At 38.9% G+C, this 15610-nt stretch overlaps 1 protein-coding gene across 1 annotated transcript in view; it reads left to right on the forward strand.

Moving 5' to 3' along the window:
- Positions 1-369: 369 nt before the first annotated feature.
- The window catches only part of LOC138165483 (probable ATP-dependent DNA helicase HFM1), a 126503-nt gene continuing 111262 nt past the window's right edge, over positions 370-15610 (forward strand). Inside the window, exons 1-2 of the mRNA XM_069093853.1 lie at positions 370-461; positions 5526-5638. Coding sequence (XP_068949954.1) covers positions 391-461; positions 5526-5638 — 184 coding nt within the window. The 5' untranslated portion in view covers positions 370-390. The remainder of the gene's footprint in view (positions 462-5525; positions 5639-15610) is intronic.

Raw genomic sequence — 15610 nt, forward strand, 5'->3', positions numbered from 1 at the left:
TCAGACAGTTGGATCTGTCTGTTGATCTGTGATGTATGTATGTATTATTTGGTCAGATGGTTAGAAGCCCAGTCTGTTGGTCTTTATGCTATTATTTCTGCTTGTAATTTTTTTGTATTTTCTCTAAAGTTCAGGGTGCTGACTCTTTCCCCTGTACTAAGTAAATGATATATATGTTTCATTAAAGTAAGATTGTTGACCCCTTTTGAATTATTTTCCTTTAGAAAAGCAGATCAAAGAACCTGTGCTAGCAGCCCTCCTGTGTGCTGGTGTTATTGGTCTTATACCACCCACAGTAGCTGTAAGTAGCATTGCTGTTACACTTTGTCAAAAGATATAAACTAATTTTTATTTCTTTTTAATAGACTGAGAACCAGCCCATTTTCAACAATGATTAATTCAGATGATTACCCTTTTTCACTGAACAGTTTGTTTTTTGTAAGACCAGATCAAAACCAAGAGTAAGTATGCCACATAGAAGCAGAATGTTGTTTTAGAATATTGCTGACTAATTGGTAAATAATCAATTATTTGGTAAATGTGCCAATTACAAATGGAGATTTGATAATTGCTTAGCATCTTAAACTGATTCAGGCTGAAAACTGACTGAGATCTTAGCTGGATTGCTTACCTACCTGGATTCTAGTTTTTCTTATCCTTTTTGGGTCAGGCAAATGCCTGAAAGAGATCAATTCCAGGAGTAATAATATGTCCTGGATTCAGTAGAGATGATGTAAGCAAATGACAAATGATGATGAATAGGACTGATGTAGGAGCATAGGAATAGGAACTGAGAGAAATAAAGAAAGTGGCAGTGAAGATTAGAGAGTAGGTAGCCTAAAACATTCTGCTTTATCTGTATTTTCATGGACATGGATTTACCTAGTGACAAGCAGTCTTGTCTACATTCTTTTATTATAATCAGTTTTTATGAAGGCAATGAACATGCTGCTTTATTCAGTCATCCCTTTATTCAAATCTATGATCACTTGTTGGGACATGGCATTGAGGGGCAAAAAAATTTGTAAATATAACTGCTTCCATGAGTTTACCATCTAGTTGGAGAGACAAGGCATTTACATATAATAAGATAAACAATACAATGTTTATTCTTGTAACTATCAAAGGATAGTTACATAGGCAGTTTTTTGTAGGCAATAAATGATGAAGGAGTTCAGAGGAAGAAATCCGTAGACTGGCATGAACAGGGAAAGGTGTAGGGAATTTGTTTGGTCTTACAGGATGGAAGGATTAAGATTAAGTAGAGTGAAATAAATTTAGCCTTTCTAATTAGAGGAAGAATTTAAGCCAAGGTAAGGCTCTTGGGCAAGCAGCTAGGGTGGTCTACTTGGTACTTCAAGGTTAGTGTAGTGGTAGAAATAAATGAAAAGATTGGAAAGGTACTTGGGCATATATTGTAGATGGCCATGATGCCAGGTAAAGAAGATTTGGTTTCTTACTTTATGCTGTAAAGGACCAGGGGAGGAGAGCTTTTGAGCAGAGGAGTAACATAATGAAAAGGTTGTTGTCTTGGAAATGTATCTGATGGCAGGGTGTAAGATATATTAGACTGAGAAGAGACTGGAGGCAGGCAGAGCAGTTAGGAAACTCTTCCAGTAGTCCAGGTGTGAGATAATAAAAGCCTGGGTTGAGGTGGTAACTTGGGGATAGAGAGGAAAAGAGAAACATTCGAGTATTACAAAGGAAGAACCTACCAGTTATGGATTCCAGCTGAATATGCTGGCCAAAGATTTGGAGCCACTGACTAAGAGAATGACATAAGCCGGGAAGCCAGAGGCTATAGTTGACATGGGAGTGGATTTGAGAAAGAAAAATAGGTACAGTCATGTGCTCTGTGCATGACCCTCTGACACTGTTCTAAATGACACAGATGATGTGTAAGCTATAAGACACATTTCCTGGCTTTAAATCTTACTGGGAAATTCTGGAAGCTTAGAATTGGAAGGGACACGAGAGATCATCTAATCCAGCCTATACCGTCACTGACAAGTTGTCATCCGTCTTCCAATTGAAGACCTTGAGTGAAAGGGAACTTAAGATCTTCTGAAGCAGCACCTTCTGTTCTAATTGTTTAAAAAAATTACATGAAAATTAATCTGAAATCTGCTTCTTTGAAACTTCATCCTGTTGCTCCTCCTTATTTCTGTGCCTAAACAGAATGCATCTAAATCTGTCTTCTCTATGATACCCCTTTAAATACTTTAAGGTATTTATTAGGTCCTTCCCTAAGGCTTCTCTCTTGACTTAGCATTTGTAGGCTCTATAACTCAAGAGGCAACAAACTTGAGGCCTGAGGTCTACAAGCAGCTAGCAAAACTCCTGAGTATGACCCAGACTAGATTCAGATGTAATTGGGAAATGGTTAACAAAATAAATCAAAATATAATAAACTGATATTGTTAATTTGTACTTTTCTAACTCAACACTGGTCTTCCATTTCTCTTTGAGTTTGACTCCGTTGCTCTAACAGATCCTTGTCCAACATGGCCTCAAAGCCTCTCCTCTTCTTCTCCCTCCTGTGTATGTATTAGAGAAATCTGATAGCTTTGTATGATTGAAGTATTTTATAAGCAGGAAGCCCCTTAATTCTAGGGCCTTCCCTCTTTTAAATATTTCCTGTTTGTCCTGTAGTACAGCTTGTTTGTACATGTTTGCTTGCTTTTGTCTCCCCCGTCAGATTGTGAGCTCCTTTGCCTCTTTTTGTATTCCCAGAACTTAGCATGGTACCTGGCACATAGTAGGTACTCAATAAATATTTATTGACTGACTATCTGTGTCTTCATTGAAGTCATTAGTAACAGTGTTGAAGAGAACAGAAGCAAGCGTGGAGCTCTCTCTTGGGTTCTTTTAGTACTTAAGGTATGGTTCATCCTTGTCTACTGACTCACACTCATTTGAGGGTATGGCTAGTTGTCTTATTGTCCCTCTTCTCTCCCCTTCCCCTCCCTTCCCCATATTTCAGGTTCAAGGTGCTTCTTCTCAACAAATTAATTAGATTTTCTATCATCTGTTACTACATTCTCAAACACCTAACAGATGCTACCTACCTTCCCCATTTCTCCTTGCTCCAAACATAGCTGTGTGATCTTTAATATTTATTGTTCAGTATTAGCTCATTCTGGCCTTTAGAATTCCTGAAATTCTTAAAGGACTCTGTTAAGTGCCCTTGATACCATGTTCTATAACTGCTTCTTTAAAATTGGAACTTTCATTGAGTTTCTTGTACAATCCCCTCTTTTCCTCTTTGTAATCATTTATTTTTATATCTTCAGACTTTTATTCTTAAGAGAATCCCATTCTTCTTGGACTTTCTTCCTTCCCCTGTAGGATTTAGGACAGTGGGAACCTCCCTATACTCTCTCTGTATTCTTTGGAATCTGTTCTTCCCAAATTTAGAATGCATGCTACACCATTACTCATTTTCCCCTTTGTTACCTATCAGAAACTCTTAAAATGTAATAGTTTGCTCTTCCCAATTTTTTATTATTTCTTAAACAAGCAGGATGGCATAATGAATTATATACTGGCCTTGGAGTCCAGATCTCATCTGAGACATTCACTCATTATATGATTGCGGAAAAATTACTTAAAATTTCAGATTCTCATTTTTCTTATCTGTTAAGCAAAATAATACCCACAGCATATATCCAGAGTTGTTTTACAAGTGTGAACTGTTACCCTATTTTTATTCGGTTGAAGAGCATTTTCATGTGTGTACTACGTTCAAGGCACTTCGCTCACCTGTGGAGATGCAAAAACAAAACTGGAGGCAGTAGCTGTGCTCAAGGAGCTCTCGTTTTAATTGTGGGAAACAATTGTACACATGGATTAGATACCAGATACATTTTTTGGACTGCACCTGTGGTCCCAGTGAGGAAATTTCCTCTGCTAATGCAGAGTTCTCTAAATTTCTCTAAACTCAAGTTCTCTAAACTTGAAATCTGAATAGTGAAATTTGACATTAGCAATTTCCTGCACATTGAGAATCTGGATGATTTGTCAGAGGTCACAGCATAACCAGTCTGTGTCAGAAGAGAGACTTGGCCCAGTGTTTTACTGTTCTCAGAGGGCAGCTCAGTTTTCTGCCCACTAGGCCGTGCTTCCCTCATAGCATAATAAGATACATGCAAAGCAAATACAAGGTAATTTGGGGAGGAAGGCACTAGCTGTTGGGAGTTTGGGGTCAAGAAAGGAGGCTAGGAGTTCATGTTGGCAAAGAAGAGGAAGTAAAATAGATACAAAAAGACACGTAGCCCATGTAAGTTCTGGTAATCCTTAACCCCACTTCCGTTCTCATTGACTGTGGGAGACCCCAGTGCTTGGCTATATCTCTCCCCTTTAGGGCTGCATCAGCTGGAGTTGTACGCTCATGCCCAGGATGATCAGCTGAGACATGTCAGCCAGCTTTAATTAGCTTTTGGGAAGGTGGTCTCTACTAAGGGTACAGTAAGAACAATCGGTACAGCCCTTAACGTCTGTGGCCCATTCTCATTCTTCCACAGTCCCAGGCTTAGGTTTAGAGAGCACACGAAGCAGAGGAGTTACTTGCAGCCCCAGGTTGCTAGGAGCCCCGTTCTCCCATTCCTGGGGTATGCAGAGTGTTCTTGCTCCTGGTGAATCTGCATCTGTTTGTCCATACTGCCCATGTGGACACTGCCTCCAGCTGTTATTGGCCTAGGAAGGTGATACTAGGGCAAGTTCACTGTCTTCGATTGAAATGGGAATGAGTTGAGTAAATCAGTCACTTCTCTCTTGCACGTGGATATATGGGAGATGGAATGTCTTATGTAAGATGGAGCAGGTAGACCAGTTGATCTCAAAAGTGGAAGGCATAAAGAGGTTGAATATGTAATAAGTCTGGAAAAGTAGGCTGGAGCCTAAGAGAGAAGTTTGTATTTGATCCTGAAGGCTCCTGGCAGAAGTATGGCATATGTAGGCATGCATGGTGTCAGGTATTGTAGTCTAGATTGGAGAGGGAAGAGACTGCGGTTGGCCATTTAGGAAATTATTGCAATGGTCCATTTGAGAGGTGATAAGGGCTTGACCTGGAATCGTGATTATGTGAGTGGAGAGAGGATATTATGTATATAGGAGATAATGGGGAAAAATAAAAAGGATTGAGCTTTAGCAGCTATTTGGATATGGAGGTGGGGCTTAGGGAGGTTGAAGAGCTGATGATGATGCCTGAGATTTTGAAACTAGGTGATTGGAAGGATGATGGTGCTGAAATAAGGCATGTGTGTGTCACACACTCACACACATACATGCACATATATGCACATACACATTGTATTATATTTATTATATTATATACTGGTATGTGATGCAGCAGTGATTAGTTTAGAGGGGGGAGAGATCAATGTAAAGAGAGAGTTTATTTCATAATGTCATTCTGATGGATAAGTAAATGATTTACATTTAATAAATATTACTTCTAGTTACATACTTTGTGAAACTATTATGATATAATTGTGTTTTACTGTTTTATTTTGAATTATTTCTAGGTGTGCCGCTGATAAAAAGTCATCCTGTTGGTTTCTCTCACCTGCTCCATTGATTTCTGAAATTCCAGATACTCAAGTGTTACAAGAAGAATTGGAAAGATTTAAACCATTAGGTAAAATTTTATCTTTTTTTTTTTTTGTGCTTTTTGGAGGGCAATTGGAGTTGTGACTTGTCCAAGGTCACATGGCTAGTTCAAATCTGAGGCCAGATTTGAACTCAGGTCCTCCTGACTCCAGGACTAGTGCTCTATTCATTGTGCCACATAGACGCCCCTATATCTTTCTTTAAAGAGAAAGAAACCTGTTTTAATAAACCTGTAAACCTTCTACCTATCCAAAGAAAAAACTGACATATTTGAAAAAAATGAATTTTATTAAAATATCTAATATTTTGTATTAAAACCAAAGCTCTATTATACAAAGGTTCATAAGGTAAAGTAAAAAGTAAAAAAAATTATGTTTAATATAATGTCAAAATTCTATTTAATATATTTATATAGTCTATACATCTACACAAATATAATATTTGGCATTTATTCTTTAAATGTTTTTTTCTTAATATTGATCCTTGAAAGATTGTTTCCCACTAGGTTTTTAAGTCATTTAAGCCTCAGCCACAGCAAAACAATTCTTCAGACACTGTGTCATTGAAAGGAAACCTTTATTCTTCCATTAGCAATTAGTATGATTTCATTTAGCCCTAGGGGCAAGCAAGTACACAAAGAGGTTGCAAAGAGTGCTCAATTTTCACCACAACATGGTCCTGGAAATTGCATTATAAAGTGGATTGCTATAATGTGAGTTAAATTTTCCCCTAGGATAAGTGTTAAAATTGGTGGATATATTCCTGACCTAGGGTTAAGATTAAGCATCAGATAAATCATTAATGAAAGCAACAGTCTCATAAAAAGATACAAAAATTATATAACTATAATCATTTAAAGAGCAAAATTATGCTTCAAGGTATGGAATCATAGACTATTGCAGCTGAAAGAGACCTTTGCTTAGAATTCACCCAGTCCAGCCTCCTATTACCATTAAACATTTCCTTGCAGCAAGTAGAGCTGTTTGAAACCGGATTGTTGTTCTTTCTACTGTGTTTGAGGTTAGAACTAATTTCCTCAAAACTGGCTAGGTGTAGTATGTTTGCCTTAAGAATAAAAAAGGAATATTAAGAATCTAACTGGAAGAATGTCCTAAGTGAAGGTCACTATGTCTGATAACTACAAATTGAGGACTGTCTCTTCTATAACATGAGGTTCAGATATATGTGATCAGTAGTAAGTCAGCAAGCATTTATTAAGCACCTACTATATGCCAGGCACCGTTCCAAGCACTGGGGATACAAAAAAAGGAAAGAGATCGTGCCAGTTCTCCACGGTGCTACGGTCTAAAAGGGGAAACAACATACAAATAACTATGTACAAACAGACTGTATCAGAATAAATGGGAAATAATTCAAGGAAGAGCACTAGGATGAAGGGGGCTGGAGGAAGGCGTCCTATAGAAGGTGAGGTTTGACCTAGAACTTGAAGGAAGCCAGGGAAACCAGGAGGTGGTGATGAGGAGGGAGGACTTTGCAGGCCTGGGGCACAGTCAGTGAGAATGCCTGCAGCGAGGTGTCTAGTTTCTATAAACTAAATCCTACGTTTCCATTTAATATTAATTAGAAGTATGCTCTTTGGGGAAAAAAACAAATGATCTCCAAACTACATAAAAATGTGGCAGATTTTTTTTCAAAATCATTAAGAGAAGAAAACTTCCAGAACATTAGGTAGACTCCCAGTGTTTTCTTTATGGTAAAACACATCTGCCTAGAATGGGATGCTGTTTCCATTGTTGGAGGGGACATTGATGACATCATTAATTCATTGGTTTATCTATAAAGAATGGTGGCATCTGTGAAGAGGCTGTGTAGTAGAGAGCTCACTGATTAGACCCATCCCAAGATAGACTTGCACCTTGGTTGCTGTCTTGGATGGTTTTGGACAAGTCACTCAGCCTCTGTGTCTCACTTGCCTTATTTTTAAAAGGAGGAAGCTGGACTAAAGTTGTTGCCATTGCTAAGATTTTGTAATTTTGTGAAACATTGAAGTTTATTTTTACAACTATATGGTATTTATTTCCATTGATGCTTTTAGGGTCTCCAAAAGTGAAGGACATTTTAAGGGTAAGACCATACATAAGAATCTGACTTACTTTGTTACAAGGTGTTATGACTCTCTATTACAAAGTTATAGGATTAACGTGATTCATATCAGCAGGCATTATCCCAAGTTAAGAAACTACATAAAAACTTTTTTGTTAACCAGAATGCAGGGAGTTGGGACCCTGAATTGAGTATGTTTGGTTTTTTCTGCCCTCAATTTTCAAGAGAAATAAATCACAAATAAATAAAAACCGTATCTGGGACTTATTTTAAAAGGCAAGTTCCAGAATATGCCAGTCTAGAGTCAGTCCAATTTCCTGTGTCTTTTACTTTTACATCTGCAATACTATACAATGAGAATGCATGTCTCTGCAGGAACCTCTGTGAACAACAAAAAAAAAAAGAATTCAATTTATGTTTAGTCTGATGGATTCACTACAGCAGAAAAGGGACCAATTACATTATCCTTTCAGCAAAAGATTCTGTTGATGGTGTATTTTCTCTGGAGTTACTGCTGATCTTCTTTCTTAGTTCCTTAGTTAATGAAAGAGTTCAAGTCAGGTGAAATTTCACTCTATCATGAGTGTCTGAGGTTTATGGGTTTAGCTTCTGAGTAATTTAAAAGTACATAATAGCATAAAAATTATATAATTGTAAAGACGTTTAAATCATTAAACTTTTGTATTGTTTGAAGATATATTGCACATACATCAACCAGTCAGCCCAAGCTGTGTCAGGGAAGCAAAATAGATTTTGTCTATTTAATAGACATTGTCAGTTATGTGGAGCTGAGCTATTTTTCTTAACAAGTAATACTCTGATAATCTATAACTTCCTTCAAGGCAAGGAGATGCCTCACTCATATTGTTATCTCTCTCAGTACTTAACAGAGCTTTGAGTACACAGCAAACACTTAGTAACTATTTGTTGAATTGAAGTAGTTGAACTCTTTTCCTAAACGTTGTTTTGATCTCATGCCCTCATTTTGATTTAAGTATAGACAAACCATCGTATCATAGTAGAAAGGATGTTGGACTCAGGGCTAAAGGACCTGGGTTCAGATCCTGCCTGTCTCACCTATGGCCTGCATGACCAGGGGCAAGTCATTTCCCTTCTCTTGACCTGAAGGTCCACCCCTGTAAATGATGGAGTTATCTGTGATGATCCTCATTGTCTGTTCCAGCTCTCATTCTCTGATCCTGTCTTGAAGAGTTAGCCAATGCTTAATAACCTTGACTTTATAGAGAGCCCTTCCGTCCTACCTCTAAAGTTTAAAAATTATTATAAGAGTAATGAAGATTAAATCACTGGTCTTTGGCATGAGTTATCCAGGTAATAGCTTCTATTCAAATCTGTTCCTGGTGTGACACACAATTTAATCTCCCTCTGCTGTTGATTCCATCCAGGTTAGACTTCATGTTTATTGTGCAGGAAACATCTGTGCAGAGTAGGTGACATTTTCAAGATGAAGGAGCAGATTTTACATTTCTTAATTGATTAATGAAAACGTAAACTTTTTCATGACTTTTTGCAAAATCATTTTGACAGGAAATTAAATAGGCAGAATTACGTCTCACTAACGGTCCCCTGCAGGGAAAGATGTGAAACATCTCATCAGTGGCTGTATTTCTTAGGACACTAGAACTACAAAATCACATGAGTGAGGTTTCTTAAAGATTGTCTTTTATAAACAATATTTTTGTTATTATTTTCAAGAGTACTCTATCTTAGTATCCATCTTAAATTCAGTGCTACAGCTCTCAGAACTGGCCAAGATCGCTATATTTATGGCCTGAAAGGCAGGTTGTAGGCCTTAAGCTAAACAACATTTAATCTATTCCATCGTCCCTTTTACTTATTTTATTTTTCTCCTCTTTGTGTGGACATTTTCATGAGTGAATTTTGAGTATATTTAATGTGGGTGAATATGTATGTTTTCTTAATGTATGGCTCAGCACCCCAAATTCTGGGCTTACACAGATCAGATTCAGTCTTGGGTGGTCCTCAGATGTCACTTGGGTTTTTGGCTTTTTTTTTCCCCTATTTCTTCCCTTATTTACCTCTGGGAAGTCTCAAGAACATATAGTTTGTAGGTAAAAGGATCCTTAGCTGCTCTGTAGTACTCAAGGTAATAATACATGTGTCAGGTATAGGGTAATACTTATTTCATCCACAGAAAATGCACAAAACACATAAAGGTCTCAGAGTAGCTCTGAGCCCATTAATGCCCCCCTTTCCTGCTAGTCTTTCTTCTTCCTTTCTTCTTCCCTTCCAAAGGGACTTTATATATAGTCCCTAGACTTATGATGCAACATTACCCATTGAATACCTTTTGGAAGGCGAACACAGTTGTGGATGCCAAATAGGCACTTTCCAGCCTCTCAGTGAGGCCCATTTTCTCTGGAGTTCCTCATACTGACATCCAGTCTTATCGTATTACTCTGAGGGCTTGGACTCTTCTGTCAGGAAAATGCGCCTGTTAGTCAGCCACTGTTATTTGGTCATCCCAAGTACATGGTCATCCATCCTACTTTCCTGGAGGCTTGGACTCCCCAGAAGGAAAATAAAATTGGGTTTGCTTAAGAGGCAACCCCCTTCCCATCAGAAGTATACTGTATAAGTAACTCTGTGGTAACTTCAGAGGGCAAAGTCCAGGTCTTTTGCTACCCCCTATTATGACTTATTCTCTTGATGAATTTTCAGCTCCACAGTGACTACAGGTGCATTTTCTTCTCTTGAGGAAGCTAGCCTTACCCAGGAATTCTCTTCTCTTGATGGATGGTCAGATTCTGGAATCTTCCTTTCTCTCTCCAAGAAGTTGCAGCTGTCTAGTAAATCACCTTTCCCTATCTGTATGACAATGGATAGAGAACTGAATTTGGAATCAGGAAGACCCAAGTTCAGATGTTGCCTCAGATACTTACTAGCTATGGTTTGGGCAAATGGTTTACCCTTTCTCTCTAGCTCAGTTTTCTCATCTGTAAAATGGGGATCATAATAGCACCCATCTCCCAAGGTGGTTGTGAGGATCAAATGAGACAACAAGTGTAAAGAACCTTCGAGTGTTCTATAAATGCTAGCAGCCTCCAAATTCTACAGCTTCAGGTTGCTAGAGAGAGAACCTTAAGGCTTACATGACCTAGGACTCACTCTTCCACCTCTTGTTGTTGTTCAGTCATTTCAGTTGTGTCCGACTCTTCATCACCCCGTTTGGGGTTTTCTCGGGGAAGATGCTGTGGTTTGCCATTTCCTTCTCTAACTCATTGTATAGATGAGGAAACTGAGGCAAAGAGGGTTAAGCGTCTTGCTCAGGGTTGCACAGCTAGTTAGTGTCTAAGGCCAGATTTGGATTCAGGTCTTCCTGACTCCAGGCCTGGTGCTCTCTCTATATAGGTGCACTATACCACCTAGCTGCCCTAGCTGCTTTCTCTAGAACACTGAATTCAAGAAAGTGAGATTCCTCTTGGGATACATGGTTGAGAGTACATGCAACTCCCATCTGCTTGTGACCCAATACATCCATTAACAACTCTCCAAGTCAGTTGATTTCATTAAGCACCTATTATGTGCTAACCACAGGATACAGAAAAGAGGCAAAAGTATTCAAGGACCTTATAGTCTAATGGAGGAGAAAGTACGCAAGTATGTACAAACAAACTGTACACAGGAAAATAGGAAATAATTAAAAGAGTGAAGGCATTAAGAGAATCGGGGAAAGTCTTCTTGTAGAAGATGGGAGTTTTGTTGGTACTTAAAGAAAGCTAAGGGAAGCCAGGAGGTGGAGATGAGGGACAGCATTCCAAGCATGACGTAAATACTGGGAGCAGAGAGATGGAATGTCTCATTTGAGGAGTGGCTAGGAGGCCAGGGCAGCTGGAGGTAGGGAATAAGGTGTAAGAAGACTAGAATTGTGGGACTTTAACAGTAGATTTAGTAATTGAATCTTGGAGGTAATAGGGATCCTCTGGAGTTTATTGAGTAAGAGGGAACACAATTGGACCTGCACTTTAGGGAAATCACTTGGTGGGTGAGTGGAGGAGGGACTAGAGTGGGGAAAGACTGGAGGCAGGCAGACGCCCCCCATCCCTGCACACAACCCCCTTCATCCAGCAGCTAGTGCAGTAATACAGACATGAAGTGATGAGGTCCTTTACCAAAGATGGCATTATCAGAGGACAGGAGGGAGCTTATTGAAGAGATAAAATGAGATGAAATCAGCAGGCTTGGCAATAGATTGGATATGAGAGGTAAGAGATAGTGAAGAGTTGAGGATGGCACCAAATTTGTGAGCCTGAGGGCTTGGGAGGATGGCATTGCCCTCAACAGTAATAAGATGGGAGGTGGGGGAGAGCTTGGGAGAAAGATAATGAATTCAGTTTTGGACATATTGAGTTGAAGTTGTCTACTGGACATCCACTTGGAGATATCTGAAATGCAGTTGAAGATATGAGACTAGAGGTCAGTGGAAAGGTTAGGGCAGGATAGGTAGATTTGAGAATTACCAACATAGAGACAGTAATTAAATCCATTAGAGCTGATGAGATCAAGTGAAATAGTAAGTACTTGCTTAACTCTCAGTGAAAAGTTGAAAAAAAAAATAAAAGGGCCCACGTTTGAAATTTGACTCTTTTTAAAATTGTTGTTCAATCATTGTCAGTTGTGTTCAACTCTTTGTGACCCCATCTGGGGTTTTCTTGACAAAGATACTGTATTAGTTTACCATTTCCTTCTCCGGCTCATTTTACAGATGAGGAAACTGAAGTACACAGGGATACGTGACTTGCCCAGGGTTACACCGCTAGTGTCTGAGGCCATATTTGAACTCAGGAAGATGAGTCTTCCTGACTCTAGGCCCAGCGCTCTATCCACTGTACCACATAGCTCCCCCCTCCTTTAAAAAAAAAATTATAGACTAGCATAATGGGGTGGCTCTTACTCATAGCAGTCTGAGCTAATCAATTCATATAACCAGACTTTGGTGGTTTATGCCCCATAACATCAGGAAATGTCCCCTTTCTCTTCCTGCTGAGTTTGAGTGGAATATAATCACAAAAGCATGTCTTAACAGTAGAATTGTTTGCTCATAACCATAGAAGCAAAAGAAATAAAAACTAAATACATTAAAACATTTGCTGCATGGCTTCCATGATACCTAGGAAGCTTGCATCCTTTTTGGTCTGCAGGCAAAGCCAATTAAGGACTGCTGTATTTTGAATCATTGTCTTTGTTGTAGTTCTGTCATGTCCAATTCTATGTGACCCCTTGGACTACTGCATGGGGTTTTCTTGACAAAAATTCTGCCATGGTTTTCCATTTCCTTCTCCAGTGGATTAAAGCAAAGAGAAGTTCTAAGTGACTTGTCCAGGGTCACATAGCTAATAAGTGTCTGAGGTGGGATTTGAATTCAGGTCTTCCTGATTCCAGGCCTGACAGTCTATTCATTGAGCCTTTTAGCTGCCTCCATTACCCTTGGTGTTCAGGAGGACTAGCATCTCTGATGTTAGGGCTTGCCAAGTCCTTTTTCAAGCTGCTCACCCACCTTTGGTATCCACCTGATTTCTTCCAACTCTCACCTGTGGCTCCAAGAAGCTGTAGCATGTGCAGTCCCCACACCTGGGTAAACTGTCTTAGCAGATGAGCTAAAGCAGATTGAGGATAATTGAAAGACTTAAAATCTGTGGGTGAATTAGGTAGATGTCTGCCCCAAGCATATAAAGATTTTCCCTGGCAGAATGAAGAGGTGAGAATAATTTGTTCTAGCTCCATGAAGGCAACTGAAACACTTAGAGTTTGGTCAGTCACTGAAGATGTCAAGGTCATCCCATGCTTCCTGAGTCATTGCCAGTCATCCCGAATTTCATCTTGCCACTGGGCTTTGATGCCTTTGGAGGAGAGAGAGACTGTCTGCCTCACTTAAATCCAATTCGCGTGCAAGTCAAGACATCACCCCATGATGTCATTGGTTTTCTTGGAAAACGAAGGGCAAGTAACTTTTTTTATACTTTACTTCAGTTTAGATTAACCAGTTTGTTTTTGAGAACTTATAGCTTCCCCCCAAAGAATTAAGATCTAGGGCATGAAGAATCCTGTGTCCCTGAAGCATTGAATGCTGATTGGATGACTTTTCCCAGAATCCCCATTGAAGAGGGTACACAGGTCAAACTTGTCTCCTTTTTCTTCAGGTTGCACTTGGGCCTTTCTCTTCCCTGACCAGGTACCTTTATCAACCTTTTCAGCTTCCTTTGATGTATTGTCTCCTCTCATTCATGTGTTAGCTCCTTCAGGGTAGGACTGTTTCTGCTTTTATTTGTATTCCCAGAGTTTAGCCACAGCAGCTACTTTGTAAGTGCTGGCTGATCAGGCCACTGCCATAACCCCTTCAATATAATAGTAGGAAATAGGCTTCTATAAGATCAGTGAATTTCATTATAGCATATCCTATTTAAATATATTACGAGTTTTTTTTGTTGCAATTTAAGGCAATGGTGGTAAACCCTAGTTTGCATTTGTATTTTTTAATTGTTTTGAGTACTACTGCAACTTTTTTGAAATTTAAATGTAATTTGTGTCTTCAATATGCTTTTGAAAAACTTAGCTACATTCTTAGGTGTGATTTTATCATTATGTTGGGGACAATTTTTTTTCAAGTGAAGTAAATCTTTAATTTGATAATGAAATTCAGTGGAAAATGAAACTTAATTTGTAGAAATCTGCTTTAATGCATTTTTTTTTTTTAGGAACATAACTATTCCATACAGGTCTCTGATACATTACAGAGAAGACAATCTTCAATTTACAGTTATCAGATAGAGTGATTTTCACTTATAACCCTCTGGCAGTTAGAGCCCTTTTATTATTTGTGCTTATAGCAGGCAGCATACACATGAACATACTGTACCAAGCTAGTTTTGAGGAAATTAATACTAGTCTCAAACCTTCAAGAAGGCTAACAATTTGATCTCAAATGACTACACTTGGTGCATAGAAATTTATAGTGATTCCCAGTGTCATCAAACATAATTGTTAAATGTACTTAGAGATCAGCTTAGTCCAATTTGTGTGCAACAGAAATCCTTATCCAGATAATACTCTGAGGTTTCTCAAGGTAGGAAGCAGAAAAGAATGGTTTATTTACGATCTCGATCTCCAAAAAGGGCCACCCTCCTGACAAATGGTCAGGGAGGAGAAGCAATTTACAAAATTTACAATTACAAAAATGGCGAAGTTATAAAGCCCTAATGTGGAGTTCTCCCCCACGCCCCTCCTGACCCTTTTCTTCCATTTGTTGGAAGTTAGGTGTACAATCTAAGTGCAGCAATCTACCTCAACTACCGGAACAAGGAAACAGTAGACCACCAATGTACATTTGAGAAAGCACTTCTGTCCTTATTTGGCGTGTCTTGTGCTGAGGTGGCACTGGGGAGGGTCTTCATTGCTCTAAGTCCCAGATTCCTGTAAGGTCAGGTGACTTCTAAACTTAGGCCTAGTGGATGCCGAAGCCACTCTAAATTTGATTTCTCAGAATGGAGAAACTTCATTCTAAATTATTATCCCTCACAAATCTCCCCTGTTCTTTTATACCTTTTGAAGTTTCTCCACTTTTTAAAATTCTAATTACCCTCATGGCATTGACAGCATAAAAGGGGGCAATTCCCTTTATGAGCACAGATACAGAGATTCAAAAGAAAACAATAACAAACAATTGTCCTTTCTTCACACTGCTCTCTGTATCTGAGGAAGTCCTCTGGTTGCTTAGGGTCATCCATCTTCAGTCCTGCATCCCAGCCTCTCTTTCTTCCACCTTCTTTCATTCATTTACCTACAAAAGGAACCTTGCAACCAATTTAAATGACCATTCCAGAACCCTTATCATTCTTACAGAATTAAAATTGGAGTCTTGGTCAGTTGTCATGATCACACATTAAAACTAGTTTCC

Source organism: Petaurus breviceps, unplaced genomic scaffold (assembly GCF_028583685.1).
Source record: "Petaurus breviceps papuanus isolate PSGF00001 unplaced genomic scaffold, PetGlider_PUasm1.0 209, whole genome shotgun sequence".
Lineage (NCBI taxonomy): Eukaryota > Metazoa > Chordata > Mammalia > Diprotodontia > Petauridae > Petaurus > Petaurus breviceps.